This window comes from Triticum urartu, chromosome 6 (genome assembly GCF_003073215.2).
Source record: "Triticum urartu cultivar G1812 chromosome 6, Tu2.1, whole genome shotgun sequence".
NCBI lineage: Eukaryota > Viridiplantae > Streptophyta > Magnoliopsida > Poales > Poaceae > Triticum > Triticum urartu.
In genome coordinates this window covers 145,614,073-145,627,792 of record NC_053027.1, presented here as the reverse complement: position 1 = coordinate 145,627,792, position 13,720 = coordinate 145,614,073, and the positions used below count along the sequence as shown (strand labels likewise).

Below are 13,720 nucleotides of genomic sequence, written 5' to 3'. Positions count from 1 at the left end.
TCGCCTCCCACCCCCCGCGCGCTCGACTGCCAACCGGCTGATCCCGGCGCCGCCCACCGCCCGCCATCGCTAGATAGTCCATCCCCGCCGGAAAAAGAGCAGAGGTTTCGCCGAGGCAGCCTCTCCACCACCGGCTGAGTGATTTTTCTGGCATTTCTAACCGCGGAGGGGCGGTGTAGCGGCGAGTGCGCGCCCACCGCGCTCGCAAGGTGTTCGGTGATTTGCCTGCCTCGGTAATGGACTCGGATGACGATGAAGCGCTCACCGCGCTGCTGGAAGAGGAAGCCGAGGCCGACGTCCAGGAAGAGGAACATCTCATGGTCCTCGTCGCCCTCGCCGACCTGCTGGCGAGCAATGAAAGCAAAGAACCGGCATCATCTCGAGGGCTACTGCATGCTTTACTCCGACTACTTCGCCGACGCTCCATTGCACGGCGACAAAACATTTCGGCGCTGTTATCAGATGAGCCGAAAGCTTTTCCTCAGGATTGTGAATTCCATCCGTGAGTTCGACAGCTACTTCAAGTGCAAGAAGGATTGCACCGGCAAACTTGGATTCACCTCAATCCAGAAGTGCACGACAGCGATGAGGATGCTTGCATATGGAGTTCCCGGTGATTCACTCGACGACTATGGGCGCATGGTCGAGTCCACCACCATTGAGTGTTTTTACAAGTTCTGTCAGGCAGTGGTGGCAGTGTTTGGACCGCAATACTTGCGAACACCCAATGCGGAAGACACTGCTCGGATCCTAGCACAGAATGCAGCAAGAGGATTTCCTGAGATGCTTGGAAGCATCGACTGCATGCATTGGAAATGGAAGAAGTGCCCATTTGCTTGACAGGGGATGTACAAAGGCGCCAAAGGCGGTTGCAGTGTGGTACTTGAGGCGGTGACGACCTCTGGATTTGGCACTCCTTCTTTGGTATGCCAGGAACTCACAATGACATCAACGTGCTGCAATGCTCCCCTGTCTTTGCCAAGCTTGTTGAAGGTCATTCTCCTCCGGTGAACTTCGAGGTCAATGGGCGACACTACAACAAGGGGTACTATCTAGCTAATGGCATCTATCCGAGATGGTCTATATTTGTGAAGACTCTCAAACGATGTGCCAGGAGGCAAGAAGTCCCACTTTGCCAAGGTGTGGGAGGCTTGCAGGAAGGATGTCGAGTGGGCATTTGGTGTGCTCCAATCTCGATTTGCTACTGTCCGGTACCCTGCTCAGACCTGGTCGAAAGATCAAATAGGGGAGATCATGACTTGCTGTGTCATTTTGCACAACATGATCATCGAAAGCGGGCAGGAAGAGTCAGTGTTTAACACTGAACCATACTACAGGCAGGGTCCTCTAGTCGAAATTGATCACCAGCTACCAGCAACCTGAACTGCCTACCTCAGTATGCATCAGGAGATCCGAGACCCACAAGTGCATCATCAACTGCAGCAGGATCTGATGGAGCACCTATGGAGGATTAAGGGAGACGCCTAGCTCAACGTGTGATGAGTTTTTATTTGTTGAACTATATAATTTGTATTGAACTATTTGTTGTTGAATTATTTGATTTTCTGTGATAAATTATGTGATAAAAAATTATTTATGTTGAAAATTTAACGGCAAACCACACCAAATATAGGCCATTTCTCATCGATATCAGGCCATTTTTCTATTTATCTAGACCGAAAAGCGGCCCATTCTATCGGCGACTGGGGCGACGGCTCAATACCCAACCGCCCCAACGCCGATTCTACCGCTGGCTCGTCCTGAGACGACGATTTTTATGCCTTTTAGGAGGGCCAACGGCTGAAGATGCTCTTACTCTCCGAGGTGCCAGAATGTGAATTGGAAGTTGCTTGTTTTTCAGCATCTCATTCGGCAAGATTCGCATTTGAGGACAGTTCCGTCACTCCCCAGCCTAGCAGCAGCAGCAATATTTAATTGGCAGAGCTACAATGTCAAACGCCATTGCCCACCCACCGAGCCCCACCGCACCCATCATCCTGTATCAATGCGTGCGGGGCAGCAGCGGCAGCAGCCATGTCGCAGCCACCATCACGCACACCCACCCACAAATTGTGGGTCGCGGCTTTCTCTCTCTAGAGGACAGGCTGCCGGGAAATAAAGAAGAGATCCCAGCCATCCATGGAGAATTGGAGAGGTGGAGAGGGGAGAGAGACAAAGCCGGCGTCCATGTCCTGACGTCCACCCACGCCCCCCAATACCTGCTTTTTCCCAGGGCTGGATGGATGTGTGGCCAACTGGCCATGACATTTCTAGAGGGAGAAACACGGCAAGGGGAGGAGGTACGGGGCCGGTCTGCATCGTCACATTCATCCTCCCCTTTTCTTTGTCTCCCTCCCCCAGCCCAGTCGCTCGCTCTAGTAGCCTCCTCGCCACCAATGACACGAGAGACGACCGACTGGTTCGCTCCTCGTGGAGGCCGGGCGGCAAGCGAGCGAGGGAAAGGAGAGACAGCGCCCCACTACTCCCGTCCACTCCATATGCCATTACCACCCACCACCTCCCCCTCTACCACCGCCCACTAGAGCCGAGCCGAGTCTGCCTAGAGAGAGAAACAACGGGAGAGAGAAAAGAGTTGTTGCCTTGTTGGTGTTCATTGCGTGCGCGCCGGCCTCCTCGCCTTCCCTCCCTGTTCTCATCCATCCTCGGTCACCATGGGCCCTTTTGGGTTTTCGGCACCACCATCTCACTCATGGGTCAGAGCAGTCCCCTCCGCTCCCTCCCTTCACACGGCGCGGGAAGAGAGAGAGAGAGAGAGAGGGCGGACGGAGCAGGCGCAAGAAACTTCCACCCACACCTCCCCTGCTTCCCCTTCCAACCTTTATTAGTATTATCTCCTTCCTTCCCCCCTCCCTCCCTCGGTCCCGCCCCTCTCGCTTTCTCCTCCGTCTCTCCACGATCCGCCGGGCTTCTTCTTGTTCCCAACCGCGGTGAGGTGAGGCGGCGATGAAGAGGCCTCACAAGGTGGTCCTGGCCCAGCCGGCGGCGGCTGCTGCGATGACGCCTCGGCCGCTGCCTCGCGCGCCCCGGCCCGTCCGCGGCGACGGGGGCGAGGCGTTCAGGGCGAGCCAGAGGTACCAGAGCCTCCTCCAGGACTACAAGGAGCTCCTCAAGGTGGGCGCGCCGGCTTCTTTTACTGTTTCTTTGATTTTGATCCCCGATCTGATCTCAGGTTTGGGGGTTTTCTTGTGTTCGATGTCAATCTTGTTTTCTTGTTCTTCGCCTTGTGTTTGATCTGATCTTTGTGGTTTTACTGTTCCCCCTTTTCCCCAGGAGTTATTCTGCCTTTTGTTTCTTGGGGTGTTTCTTTTGGATCTGGTGTTCTTAGGGTTAAACTCAACCTTCGGGGTTAAATTCGAGGTTCCAAGTTTGATCTTTTCGCCTCATCAGAGCATATGTTCAAGATTTGATTGAGGCGTACTAGTCCATTTTATACTCCATTCATGATCCTTTTAGCAAAGGATCGTGCATTACTTGGCCTGAGCGGATTTCCAGCAAATTGCCTTCTTGATTTGTTAATCTGTTGGGGTTATCATGTGCCAACAACACTCAGGCCGTTGGTGTCTGATAATTTGCTTTTGTTGACTTCATCAGGAAACTGCAGCAAAGAAGAACAGATTGCATTTGGAGAAGCTGAAAAAGCAAAGGCTTTCGGCTGAAGTCAAGTAATCACCAAATGCTCAACTCTTCGTTATATTATCTGATTGCCAATCAATGCGCTCTGATGATAAACACCATTTTTCATTTGAACCCTATGACATTGCAGGTTTTTGCGGAGAAGGTACACATCGATGTCCGAAAATCCATCTCAGACTGCTGTTTATAGATTGAAGAACCCGGCAATGGCGCCTACTTCCCGGACAGCCGTGTGGGTTGATCACCACCGGTCCGTTCAGGCTGTTGGGAGTTCAAGCAAAGGTCATCAGCCCGCACAGCAGCAAAGGCAGCATCCGGTTCCACGGGCGTCTCCGGTTATCGACCTCAACGAGGCTTGTGAGCTGGTAATGGCTTTGGAAATCTTAGCTTTGGTAGTGACATTGCTGTTTCATCTGATCTCATCTCATCTGAATGGGTTTTGCTCTTTCAGAGTTCCTCTGAGGAGACCGAAGAATTTCATGGTTACCAGGAGACTGCTAGGGCAGACAAGGTGAACAAGTACATGTTAGAGGGCAATGTTGTCGCCGGTCCTAGTGACTCGAAAATGTCGGCGTTCTGGGATGCTCGGAACCCTGCGGCGGCGCGAGCTGGGAAGAGGAAGATCTCATGGCAGGATCAGTTGGCTCTTAGAGTATAGGTTGCTAGATTACAATGTCAAGTGTGGTTTTAGCATGAGTTATGCCTCATCTCTGGTCCTCGAGCTGTAAAAGAATCCTTCCTTCGAGTCATCAGTGGATGTGTAGTTGCTTCCTGGTGCATCATCAGTGGATGTGGATAAAATGAACCATATGGAAGTTCGATCTGAAAAAGAAGATGACACAGTTGATGAAATTTTGTCGTTCTACCTGGGCATAATCTGGATGTGTCTTGCGGTAGTCGTCTGGTAGAAAGGTCTCATTAATTTCATATAAATCAAGCTCATTTCCAGCGAAGAAGGGAGGATAAAATTCAGGATTCTCATCAAGATCTCAACGGCGACCTTGCTTTCTTTTTCTGAACTGAAAACTGTAGACAGGCTCCTATAGTTATTTTCTACATGATGCGTGCTAGTTGTAACATTGTTTGCAATGTTAACTTTAGATACCAGTAGTAGTAAGTAAACAAATATATTTGGTAACCTGGAAATGAGAAAATAATGTGAAGTAAACAAGCTGTTACTTGCAAGCACTGACTTCAATGTTAGAGCAAGTACAATAGCAGGCTTATAGCCCGCTTACATGACAATTTTGCTTATATGAAAGAGAGACGTGAAAAAGTAAGGGAAGTGGACTCTTGCATAGACTTGTAGCCCGCTTACATCACAATTTTGCTTATGTGGAAGAGAGACATGAAAAAAGGTAGTGGGACCGGTGAACGATGTCGGATGGTGAACTATAGCAAGGCAACGATCCCGTCTAAGATGGTTGCAGGAGGGTGACGCCAATACCAAGTTATTCCACTTGATGGCGAATGGGAGGAAAGCAAAAAACTTCATACCCACGATCTCAGTGGATGGTCACACTATAACAGACTAGGCTGGAAAGGAGGAGGCGTTCTTCGAAGCTTATAGCGAGTTGCTTGGCACCCGTGTGCTTGGCGAGCACACGTTGGACTTGGAGTTCTTGGGCATCGAGCAAGTAGATCTGGCTGACCAAGACATGGTATTTCAAGAGGAGGAAATTTGGAATGTGGTGAGGGACATGCCCTCGGATCGCGCACCGGGGCCGGATGGTTTTATTGGGATTTTCTTCCAGAAAGCTTGGACGATCGTCAAGCGGTATGTGATTGCTGCTATGCATAAGATCTTTATCAACAATGGGCGTGGATTTGGGAGGCTCAACCAGGCACTGATCATTTTGATCCCAAAAAAACCGGATGCTTGCTAGATCAATGAGTTTAGGCCAATATGTTTACTTCATAGCATCCTGAAGATGGCCTCGAAGCTGTTGGCAATGCGGTTGCGGCCGCGTATGAGTGAGTTGGTCCAAGTGAACCAATCGGCCTTCATCAAGGGAAGGAATATTCATAATAACTTCTTGCTTGTGAGACAGCTAGCAAGGAAACTTCACAAAAGGAGGACGAAGGGAGTTATGCTCAAGTTGGATATCTCGCGCACGTTTGACTCCTTGTCGTGGCCTTTTCTTTTCGAGGTGCTACGGGCAAAGGGCTTTTCGAGCACTTGGAGATCTTGGATTTCGATCCTCCTCTGGACTGCCAGCTCGCGAGTGGTGGTAAATGGATGCGCAGGCAGGAAATTCATGCATGCTTGTTGTTTAAGGCAGGGGGACTCCATTTCCCCGCCCCTGTTTGTCATTGTGATGGATGTGCTCACGTCCCTTGTGATCAAGGCACAGGGATTGAATGTGGTTAGCAAGATGCCAGGTTGCACGCCAATGCAAAGACTCTCGCTGTACGCTGATGATGTGATCATGTTTATTCGGCCTTGGAGATCGGACCTTTGGTTCGTCCAGGATGCGCTCTTGATCTTTGGTGAAGCATCGGGTCTCAGGGTCAACTTCACTAAATCCTCGGCTGTTTTGATCCCATCTGACGAAGAGGACGAGGAGCGGGTGCGGCAGGCGTTGCCTTGGCAGATGGAGAAGTTTCCCATCAAGTATCTAGGGCTCAAGTTGGGGCTCAAGCAACTCACGAGATCGGACTGGCAACCCATTGTGGACAACGTGTTGAAGCTAATGACAGGATGGCAACGCGGCATGGTGACTAGGCGGGGGCGCCTGATCCTTGTTAATCAGGTGGTGCGCGTGCGGCCCACGCACCATCTGATCGTGGCTGAGGCCCCCAAGTGGGCGCTGGAGAAGATCGATAAGGGCTGCCGCACGTTCTTTTGGGCTGGGACTGAGGAGATCCAAGGAGGCAAGTGCGCGGTTGCTTGGAAAAGGGTGTGCCGCCCCAAAGAGTTGGGAGGCCTTGGAGTCATGGATCTTTACAAACAGGGACTGGTGCTCAGACTAAGATGGGAGTGGTTGAAGCAGACAGATAATGGTCGACCTTGGCAAGGTTTGAACCTCAACTCAGGCAAAGATGTGACTAAGGCATTCGACAACTTGGTAAAATGGAATGTTGGCAAGGGCTCGCAAGTGTTGTTCTGGAGGGATTGTTGGATCAATGGTTCTAACATCAGCGAGATCGCGCCACTCCTCATTCGCAAGGTCAGGAAGCAAGTGGTTAATAGGAGAAAGGTCAATGAAGCGCTTCTCTTCCATGCTTGGACCCAGGATATTAGGGGTGACATGAACACGGAGGAGCTACTCCAGCTCTTAAGAATGTGGGAGATAATGCTCCAAATGGAGCTAAGGCCAAACATGGAGGACGTCCTGATCTGGCAGTGGGAGGCTAGTGGCACTTATTCGGCAAATTCTACCTACAAGATGATGTGCCATGGAGGTGTTCGGTTTCAATGTGCGTCGGTAGTTTGGCGATGTTGGGCTAAGCTAACGTGTAAGATCTTCATGTGGCTAGCACTTCAACACAGGATTTGGACATCTGACCGTAGGCACATGCATGGATTGCAAGAGCATAGTCACCCTGCTTCCTGTGTGAGCAGGAGGAGGACACGGTCGAGCACCTTCTCATGCAATGTGTGTATGCCAGGCAAGTATGGTTTCTCAGTTTCAGGAGACTTGGCATCGACACTGAGCTCACACCTACCAGGGACCATACACTGGGTGATTGGTGGATGGCCTCCAGGAAGCGCATCAACAAGAGGGATCGCAAAGGTTTCGATACCCTATGCACGTCGGCATGTTGGAACATTTGGAAACAGAGGAACGACAGAGTTTTTCGCAACAACACCACGGCCTCGGAAGTGGAAGTAGCCGAGGCAGTTCACAAGGAATTTCTTCTGCGGGCAGCCGTGCGAGGAAGAGGAGAACCCAATATCATAGAGTAGTCGCTTTGTGTGTGTGGAGTGGATGTCGTGGTGACAGCCGCCTGTGGCTGGGCACCGGAATATAACCTCTTGTAATTATTTCTCTATCTTCTATAAAGCTAAGGTACGCATTTTGCGTACTCTCGAAAAAGAAAAAGGGTAGTGGGCCCTCATGCAAGAGCCTAGGTATACGCGTGCTCTCAATCAATGTGAAGAAATAGATGGAGAGAAGACAAGAAAAAGTACTAATCTTATAGTCAACCTTATAGATAATCTTATTATATGAGTAACTATAAATGATATGACAACATCATATAGCCATTAGTTGGCTGTTTATTAATCATGCTCTTAGTAAACAAATAAATTTATTAAAGTATCTTACATAATGCGTGATATCGTAGGCTCTAGGGCATCTTGAAAGCGGACCCTTATATCGTGTGCAAACGTCTATGTTCAGACCGCGAAGATTAGCAGAACTTCTAACGCTATCTCGCATCGATCCGTGGACCAACCAGAAGCAAACTAGGAGGACTTTGCGAGAGTTTGGACCGTTGTAGGACTCCAACATTTGTCCCCATCAAAAACCACACTCAGACCCTACGTCTCCATCCCTGCTACTCGCTGGTGCTATGGCCCTTCTACCCTATGCACGTGTACATGTGTAAATGTGGCTTTGTCACCTTTCTTGATGTTATGTTGAGGACCCCGCTAGCCAACGAACGATCAACCAGAGGAACAACTCGAATTTTGGCTATGAGTTTGTTACCATATGTAGTAGCAACACTACAAACGGATATTATTCGACTTTCTTTTGAATGAATGTGTATGTGGTAAATAAAGGGGACTGGTCACAAGAGCTCGAAAGAGACAATACCAAAGGTTTATAGTTCCAAAAATTAAGCCACAACGAAACTCTATGCATGATCACTTACTTGGCATAATCCCTTCATGTGACAATCAAAGTTTTAGCAAACAATGATTGAAATGAAGTGCTTAAGAGCCTTGAGGATAAGATAACTGTGGGCATTTTTATGAGCACTCTAGCATCATGTTTATCTACATGCCTTTCAGTCCCTAACTTATTTTTATGGCTCTATCGAAGAAAACTCTTCCGTGCATTTCCGACAAGCAAGTGCTGTCTAGAATAAATAGAATTGAGTGTTGCAAAGTTGTTTTATCTAGTAGATCAAAAACTTTGTGTTGATTATCTTTGCTTCACTAACACTATGCAATAACCATGCCACCGCTACAACTGCACTAAGTTTTCAGGTCAAGAAGGGGAGGGCTATCTAGGCGTACCGATCTAAGTGAACCAAAACCTTTTCGTTATTTTGGTTTAAACAACTGAGTTCCTTATGATTTGGATTTCTCTCTATGTTGCTCTAGGGCAATAAGTTTAAGCTTGGGAAAGTTGACGAGTGATATTTCTACATCATCCACCCTTAGTTTAAATCGAGATTTATTATTTCATTAAAACTGAGATATTCGATCCGATATTGCTAGTAATGACTAATGAATGCAAAAGATTCCACAAATCCTCTCTTTGATATGTTTCCATAGGAAATGGGCTAAAAAGGGAAGAAATCACGTGTGAACAAGGAAATGAATGGAAATGAAGAAAGAAGGAATCACCAGGAGGCACACTAGAAGAAACAACACAAAAGACGACGTTCCATACGACCGCGAGCACCTGTATGAGCGGTCATATGGCATGAATTCTGAGGCAGCTTGTCCACATGAACAATTTACATAAAGGGGACCCCATCAAAATGTCAACAGAGATGCGTCGAACGAAGCCAGAACAAAACCATCGTCATCCCCTCTCATCAACCCTAGCCGCCACCATTTCCATCTCCATAGCCCCATCACCACCATAGCCCAACTCCCTCTAGTTCATACTTGCAATCGTGCATCGCACAAAGCACCCATTGTAATACATATTTGCAATCAATCAATCTTTCAAGATGTGTTCTTCAATGTTTTGTTCTTGTGATTTGATCTCCATGTGTGAGTAGTTTGGTAAGGTATGGGTTGAGGCATAGGCCTTGAAACCCTTTGTATTTTTTGTGGGGGTCAATGGAAGGGCTTTGAATTAACATCCCGTATGTGTGAAATAAAATTGTTCTGTAGATGTCTCTTGTCTTGTCTGCGATCTTCATCCCTCCTGGTACCCAAGATCATGGAGATCGAGCAACGGTGAGGCTAAGTGAAGGGAGAACATGAAGTGTTATTCTGAACAGCAGTGACAGAAGGGTTTAGTATGGTAACACGGATCCAATCCTTGGGGATTCGTGAGGCGTAGTCATTAAACGCCGACGCTCTTGTCTGATTATTATTGTTAGGGAATATTTCTCCCTTAGTGGTTTTGGTGATTGATGACAGTGCATTTGCGGACTAATCGTGTGCATTGAGCATTTCAGATATTCTATGGCACAAGACGATTTGAGCCCCTCGGAGTTATAGAGTGAAGACGGTTATTTTTCCTGCGTTTCTTTTTCGATGGACTTGAGTCGTAAGAAAACCGTACTATCAGGATGGGGTCCGCATCAGAAAGGTTTGGGTGGAATAAACACTTACACATCTTCATTTGCACCCACTTCCATTCCCGCACCTTTGGAGTTCATCCTCTGTGCTTCTGATAACCTGTCCCAAGGCAGCGGCAGGTACTACCGCTGATCCAGTTCCATGACTACTGCCACTTATTCTTTGTGTTCTATTGCTTCTTCGCGCTTAGCGACAGTTGAGCGAAAGTAGAGTAGCAGTACCACTTACGATACTTCCGTCTCTACTATCGCCCCACCTCTGCTGATCTCGCTGTAGGTCAGGAACTTAAGCAGAAGTGGAGCGGTAGTACTGCTTGCGTGCGGTACTACCGCCCAATCACTACACTACAAAAAAACACTTCCATGATGATACATGTTTGTTACAGTAGGTCACGTTTTCTGTCATGCATGTACATCCATGACGACTTTATGACAGAATCAAGATAGTCATACCTGTGCTGTCATAGAAGTGTTCCATGACATTATCAAAATTATCATCACAGAAGTGTCCACTTCCATGACGATAAATCGCGTCTCATAGAAGTGCTCTCGTAAAGGGTGACCAACACGTGGCTGATAACCCACAAGTATAGGGGATCGCAACAACTTTCAAGGGTAGAGTATTCAACCCAAATTTATTGATTCGACACAAGGGGAGCCAAAGAATATTCTCAAGTATTAGCAGCTGAGTTGTCAATTCAACCACACCTGGAAACTTAGTATCTGCAGCAAAGTGTTTAGTAGCAAAGTAATATGATAGTGGTGGTAGCGGCAACAAAAGTAATGTTTTTGGTATTTTGTAGTGATTGTAACAGTAGCAGCGGGAAAGTAAATAAGCGAGAACCAGTATATGGAAAACTCGTAGGCACCGGATCAGCGATGGATAATCATGTCGGATGCGGTTCATCATGTAACAGTCATAACATAAGGTGACATAGAACTAGCTCCAATTCATCAATGTAATGTAGGCATGTATTCCGTATATAGTCATACGTGCTTATGGAAAAGAACTTGCATGACATCTTTTGTCCTACCCTCCCATGGCAGCGGGGTCCTATTGGAAACTTAGGGATATTAAGGCCTCCTTTTAATAGAGAACCGGAACAAAGCATTAGCACATAGTGAATACATGAACTCCTCAAACTATGGTCATCACCGGGAGTGGTCCCGATTATTGTCACTTCGGGGTTGCCGGATCATAACACATAGTAGGTGACTATAGACTTGCAAGATAGGATCTAAAACTCACATATATTCATGAAAACATAATAGGTTCAGATCTGAAATCATGGCACTCGGGCCCTACTGACAAGCATTAAGCATAGCAAAGTCATAGCAACATCAATCTCAGAACATAATGGATACTAGGGATCAAACCCTAATAAAACTAACTCGATTACATGATAAATCTCATCCAACCCATCACCGTCCAGCAAGCCTACGATGGAATTACTCACGCACGGCGGTGAGCATCATGAAATTGGTGATGGAGGATGGTTGATGATGACGACGGCGACGAATCCCCCTCTCCGGAGCCCCGAACGGACTCCAGATCAGCCCTCCAGAGAGGTTTTAGGGCTTGGCGGCGGCTCTGTATCGTAAAACGCGATGATTTCTTTTCTCTGATTTTTTTCTCATCGAAACTCAATATATAGAGTTGGAGTTGAGGTCGTAGGAGCTCCAGGGGGCCCACGAGGTAGGGGGCGCGCCCTAGGGGGGCCCACCCTCGTGGAAAGGGTGTGGGCCCCCTGGTCTTCATATTTGGCGAGGATTTTTTATTATTTTTTCTAAGACCTCCCGTGGAGTTTCAGGTCATTCCGATAATATTTGTTTTCTGCACATAAAACAACACCATGGTAATTCTGCTGAAAACAGCGTCAGTCCGGGTTAGTTCCATTCAAATCATACAAATTAGAGTCCAAAACAAGGGCAAAAGTGTTTGGAAAAGTAGATACGACGGAGACGTATCAACTCCCCCAAGCTTAAACCCTTGCTTGTCCTCAAGCAATTCATTTGACAAACTGAAAGAAAGAAAGAAAACCTTTTACAAACTCTATTTGCTCTTGTTGTTGTAACTATGTCAAGCCAGCATTCAAGTTTTCAGCATAAATCATAACTAACCACATTTGGCAATAATTCTCAGGTCTCATAATCACTCGTATCAATAGCATAATCAACTAGCAAGTCATAATAATAAATCTCGGATGACAACACTTTCTCAAAACAATCATAATATGATATAACAAGATGGTATCTCGCTAGCCCTTTCTGAGACCGCAAAACATAAATGCAGAGCACCTTTAAAGATCAAGTACTGACTAGACATTATAATTCATGGTAAAAGAGATCCAATCATAGTCACACCCAACATAAATTAATAGTGATGAATGCAAATGACGGCTGTGCTCTCCAGCTAGTGCTTTTTAATAAGAGGGTGATGACTCAGCATAAAAGTAAATGGATAGGCCCTTCGTAGAGGGAAGCAGGGATTTGTAGAGGTGCCAGAGCTCGGTTTTGAAATAGAGATAAATTGTATTTTGAGCGGTATACTTTCATTTTCAACATAGCAACTAAGAGATGGCGATATCTTCCATGCTAAACACATTAATAGGCGGTTCCCAAACAGAATGGTAAAGTTTATACTCCCCCTCCACCAACAAACATCAATCCATGGCTTGCTCGAAACAACGAGTGCCTCCAACATACATCAGGTCCCAGGGGGAGTTTTGTTTGCAATTAATTTTGATTTAGTTTGCATAAAGCATGGGACTGGGCATCCCGGTGACCAGTCATTTTTCTCGTGAGTGAGGAGCGGAGTCCACTCCTCTTGAGAATAACCCGCCTAACATGGAAGATAAGGACAACCTTTGTTGATACATGAGCTATTCGAGCATATAAAACAAAATGTTTATTTGAAGGTTTAAAGTTTGGCACATACAAATTTACTTGGAACGGCATGTAGATACCGCATATAGGAAGGTATAGTGGACTCATCTGGAATAACTTTGGGGTTTAAGGGATTGGATGCACAAGCAGTATTCCCGCTTAGTACAGGTGAAGGCTAGCAAAAGACTGGGAAGCGGCCAACTAGAGAGCGACAACAACCATGTACATGCATTAAAATTAATAAACATTGGATGCAAGTATGAGTAGGATATAATCCACCATGAACATAAATATCGTGAAGGCTATGTTGATTCGTTTCAACTACATGCGTGAACATGTGCCAAGTCAAGTCACTTAAATCATTCAAAAGAGGATACCACCCCATCATACCACATCATAACCATCTCAATAGCATGTTGGCACACAAGGTAAATCATTATAACTCATAGCTAATCAAGCATGGCACAAGCAACTCTGATATCTAATTGTCATTGCAAACATGTTTATTCATAATAAGCCGAATCAAGAACGCGGGACTCATCATATTTACAAAAACAAAAGTGGTCGGGTTCATACCAGCTTTTCTCCTCTCAGTCAGTTCATCATATATCATCATAATTGCCTTTCACTTGCACGACTGAACGGTGTGAATAATAATAAGAGTGCACATGCATTGGATTAAGCTGGAATCTTCGAGCATTCAGTAAACGGGAGAAGACAAGGTAATACGGGCTCTGGTTAAATCAAC

General features: G+C 46.8%; 1 protein-coding gene across 1 annotated transcript; it reads left to right on the top strand.

The window, feature by feature from the left end:
- Positions 1 to 1,985: 1,985 nt before the first annotated feature.
- On the top strand, positions 1,986 to 4,506 carry LOC125517398. Its single transcript, XM_048682592.1, has 4 exons — positions 1,986 to 3,132; positions 3,613 to 3,683; positions 3,785 to 4,019; positions 4,106 to 4,506. Exons 1-4 carry the CDS (start codon positions 2,965 to 2,967, stop codon positions 4,310 to 4,312), a joined length of 681 nt encoding a protein of 226 aa, XP_048538549.1. The 5' UTR covers positions 1,986 to 2,964; the 3' UTR covers positions 4,313 to 4,506.
- The last annotated feature ends 9,214 nt before the right edge of the window (positions 4,507 to 13,720 follow it).

Coding starts and splice junctions, on each gene's coding strand:
- LOC125517398 (XM_048682592.1), top strand. CDS start 2,965: ATGAAGAGGCCTCACAAGGTGGTCCTGGCCCAGCCGGCGGCGGCTGCT. Junction 3,133..3,612: donor ACTACAAGGAGCTCCTCAAG/GTGGGCGCGCCG, acceptor TGACTTCATCAG/GAAACTGCAGCAAAGAAGAA. Junction 4,020..4,105: donor TCAACGAGGCTTGTGAGCTG/GTAATGGCTTTG, acceptor TTGCTCTTTCAG/AGTTCCTCTGAGGAGACCGA.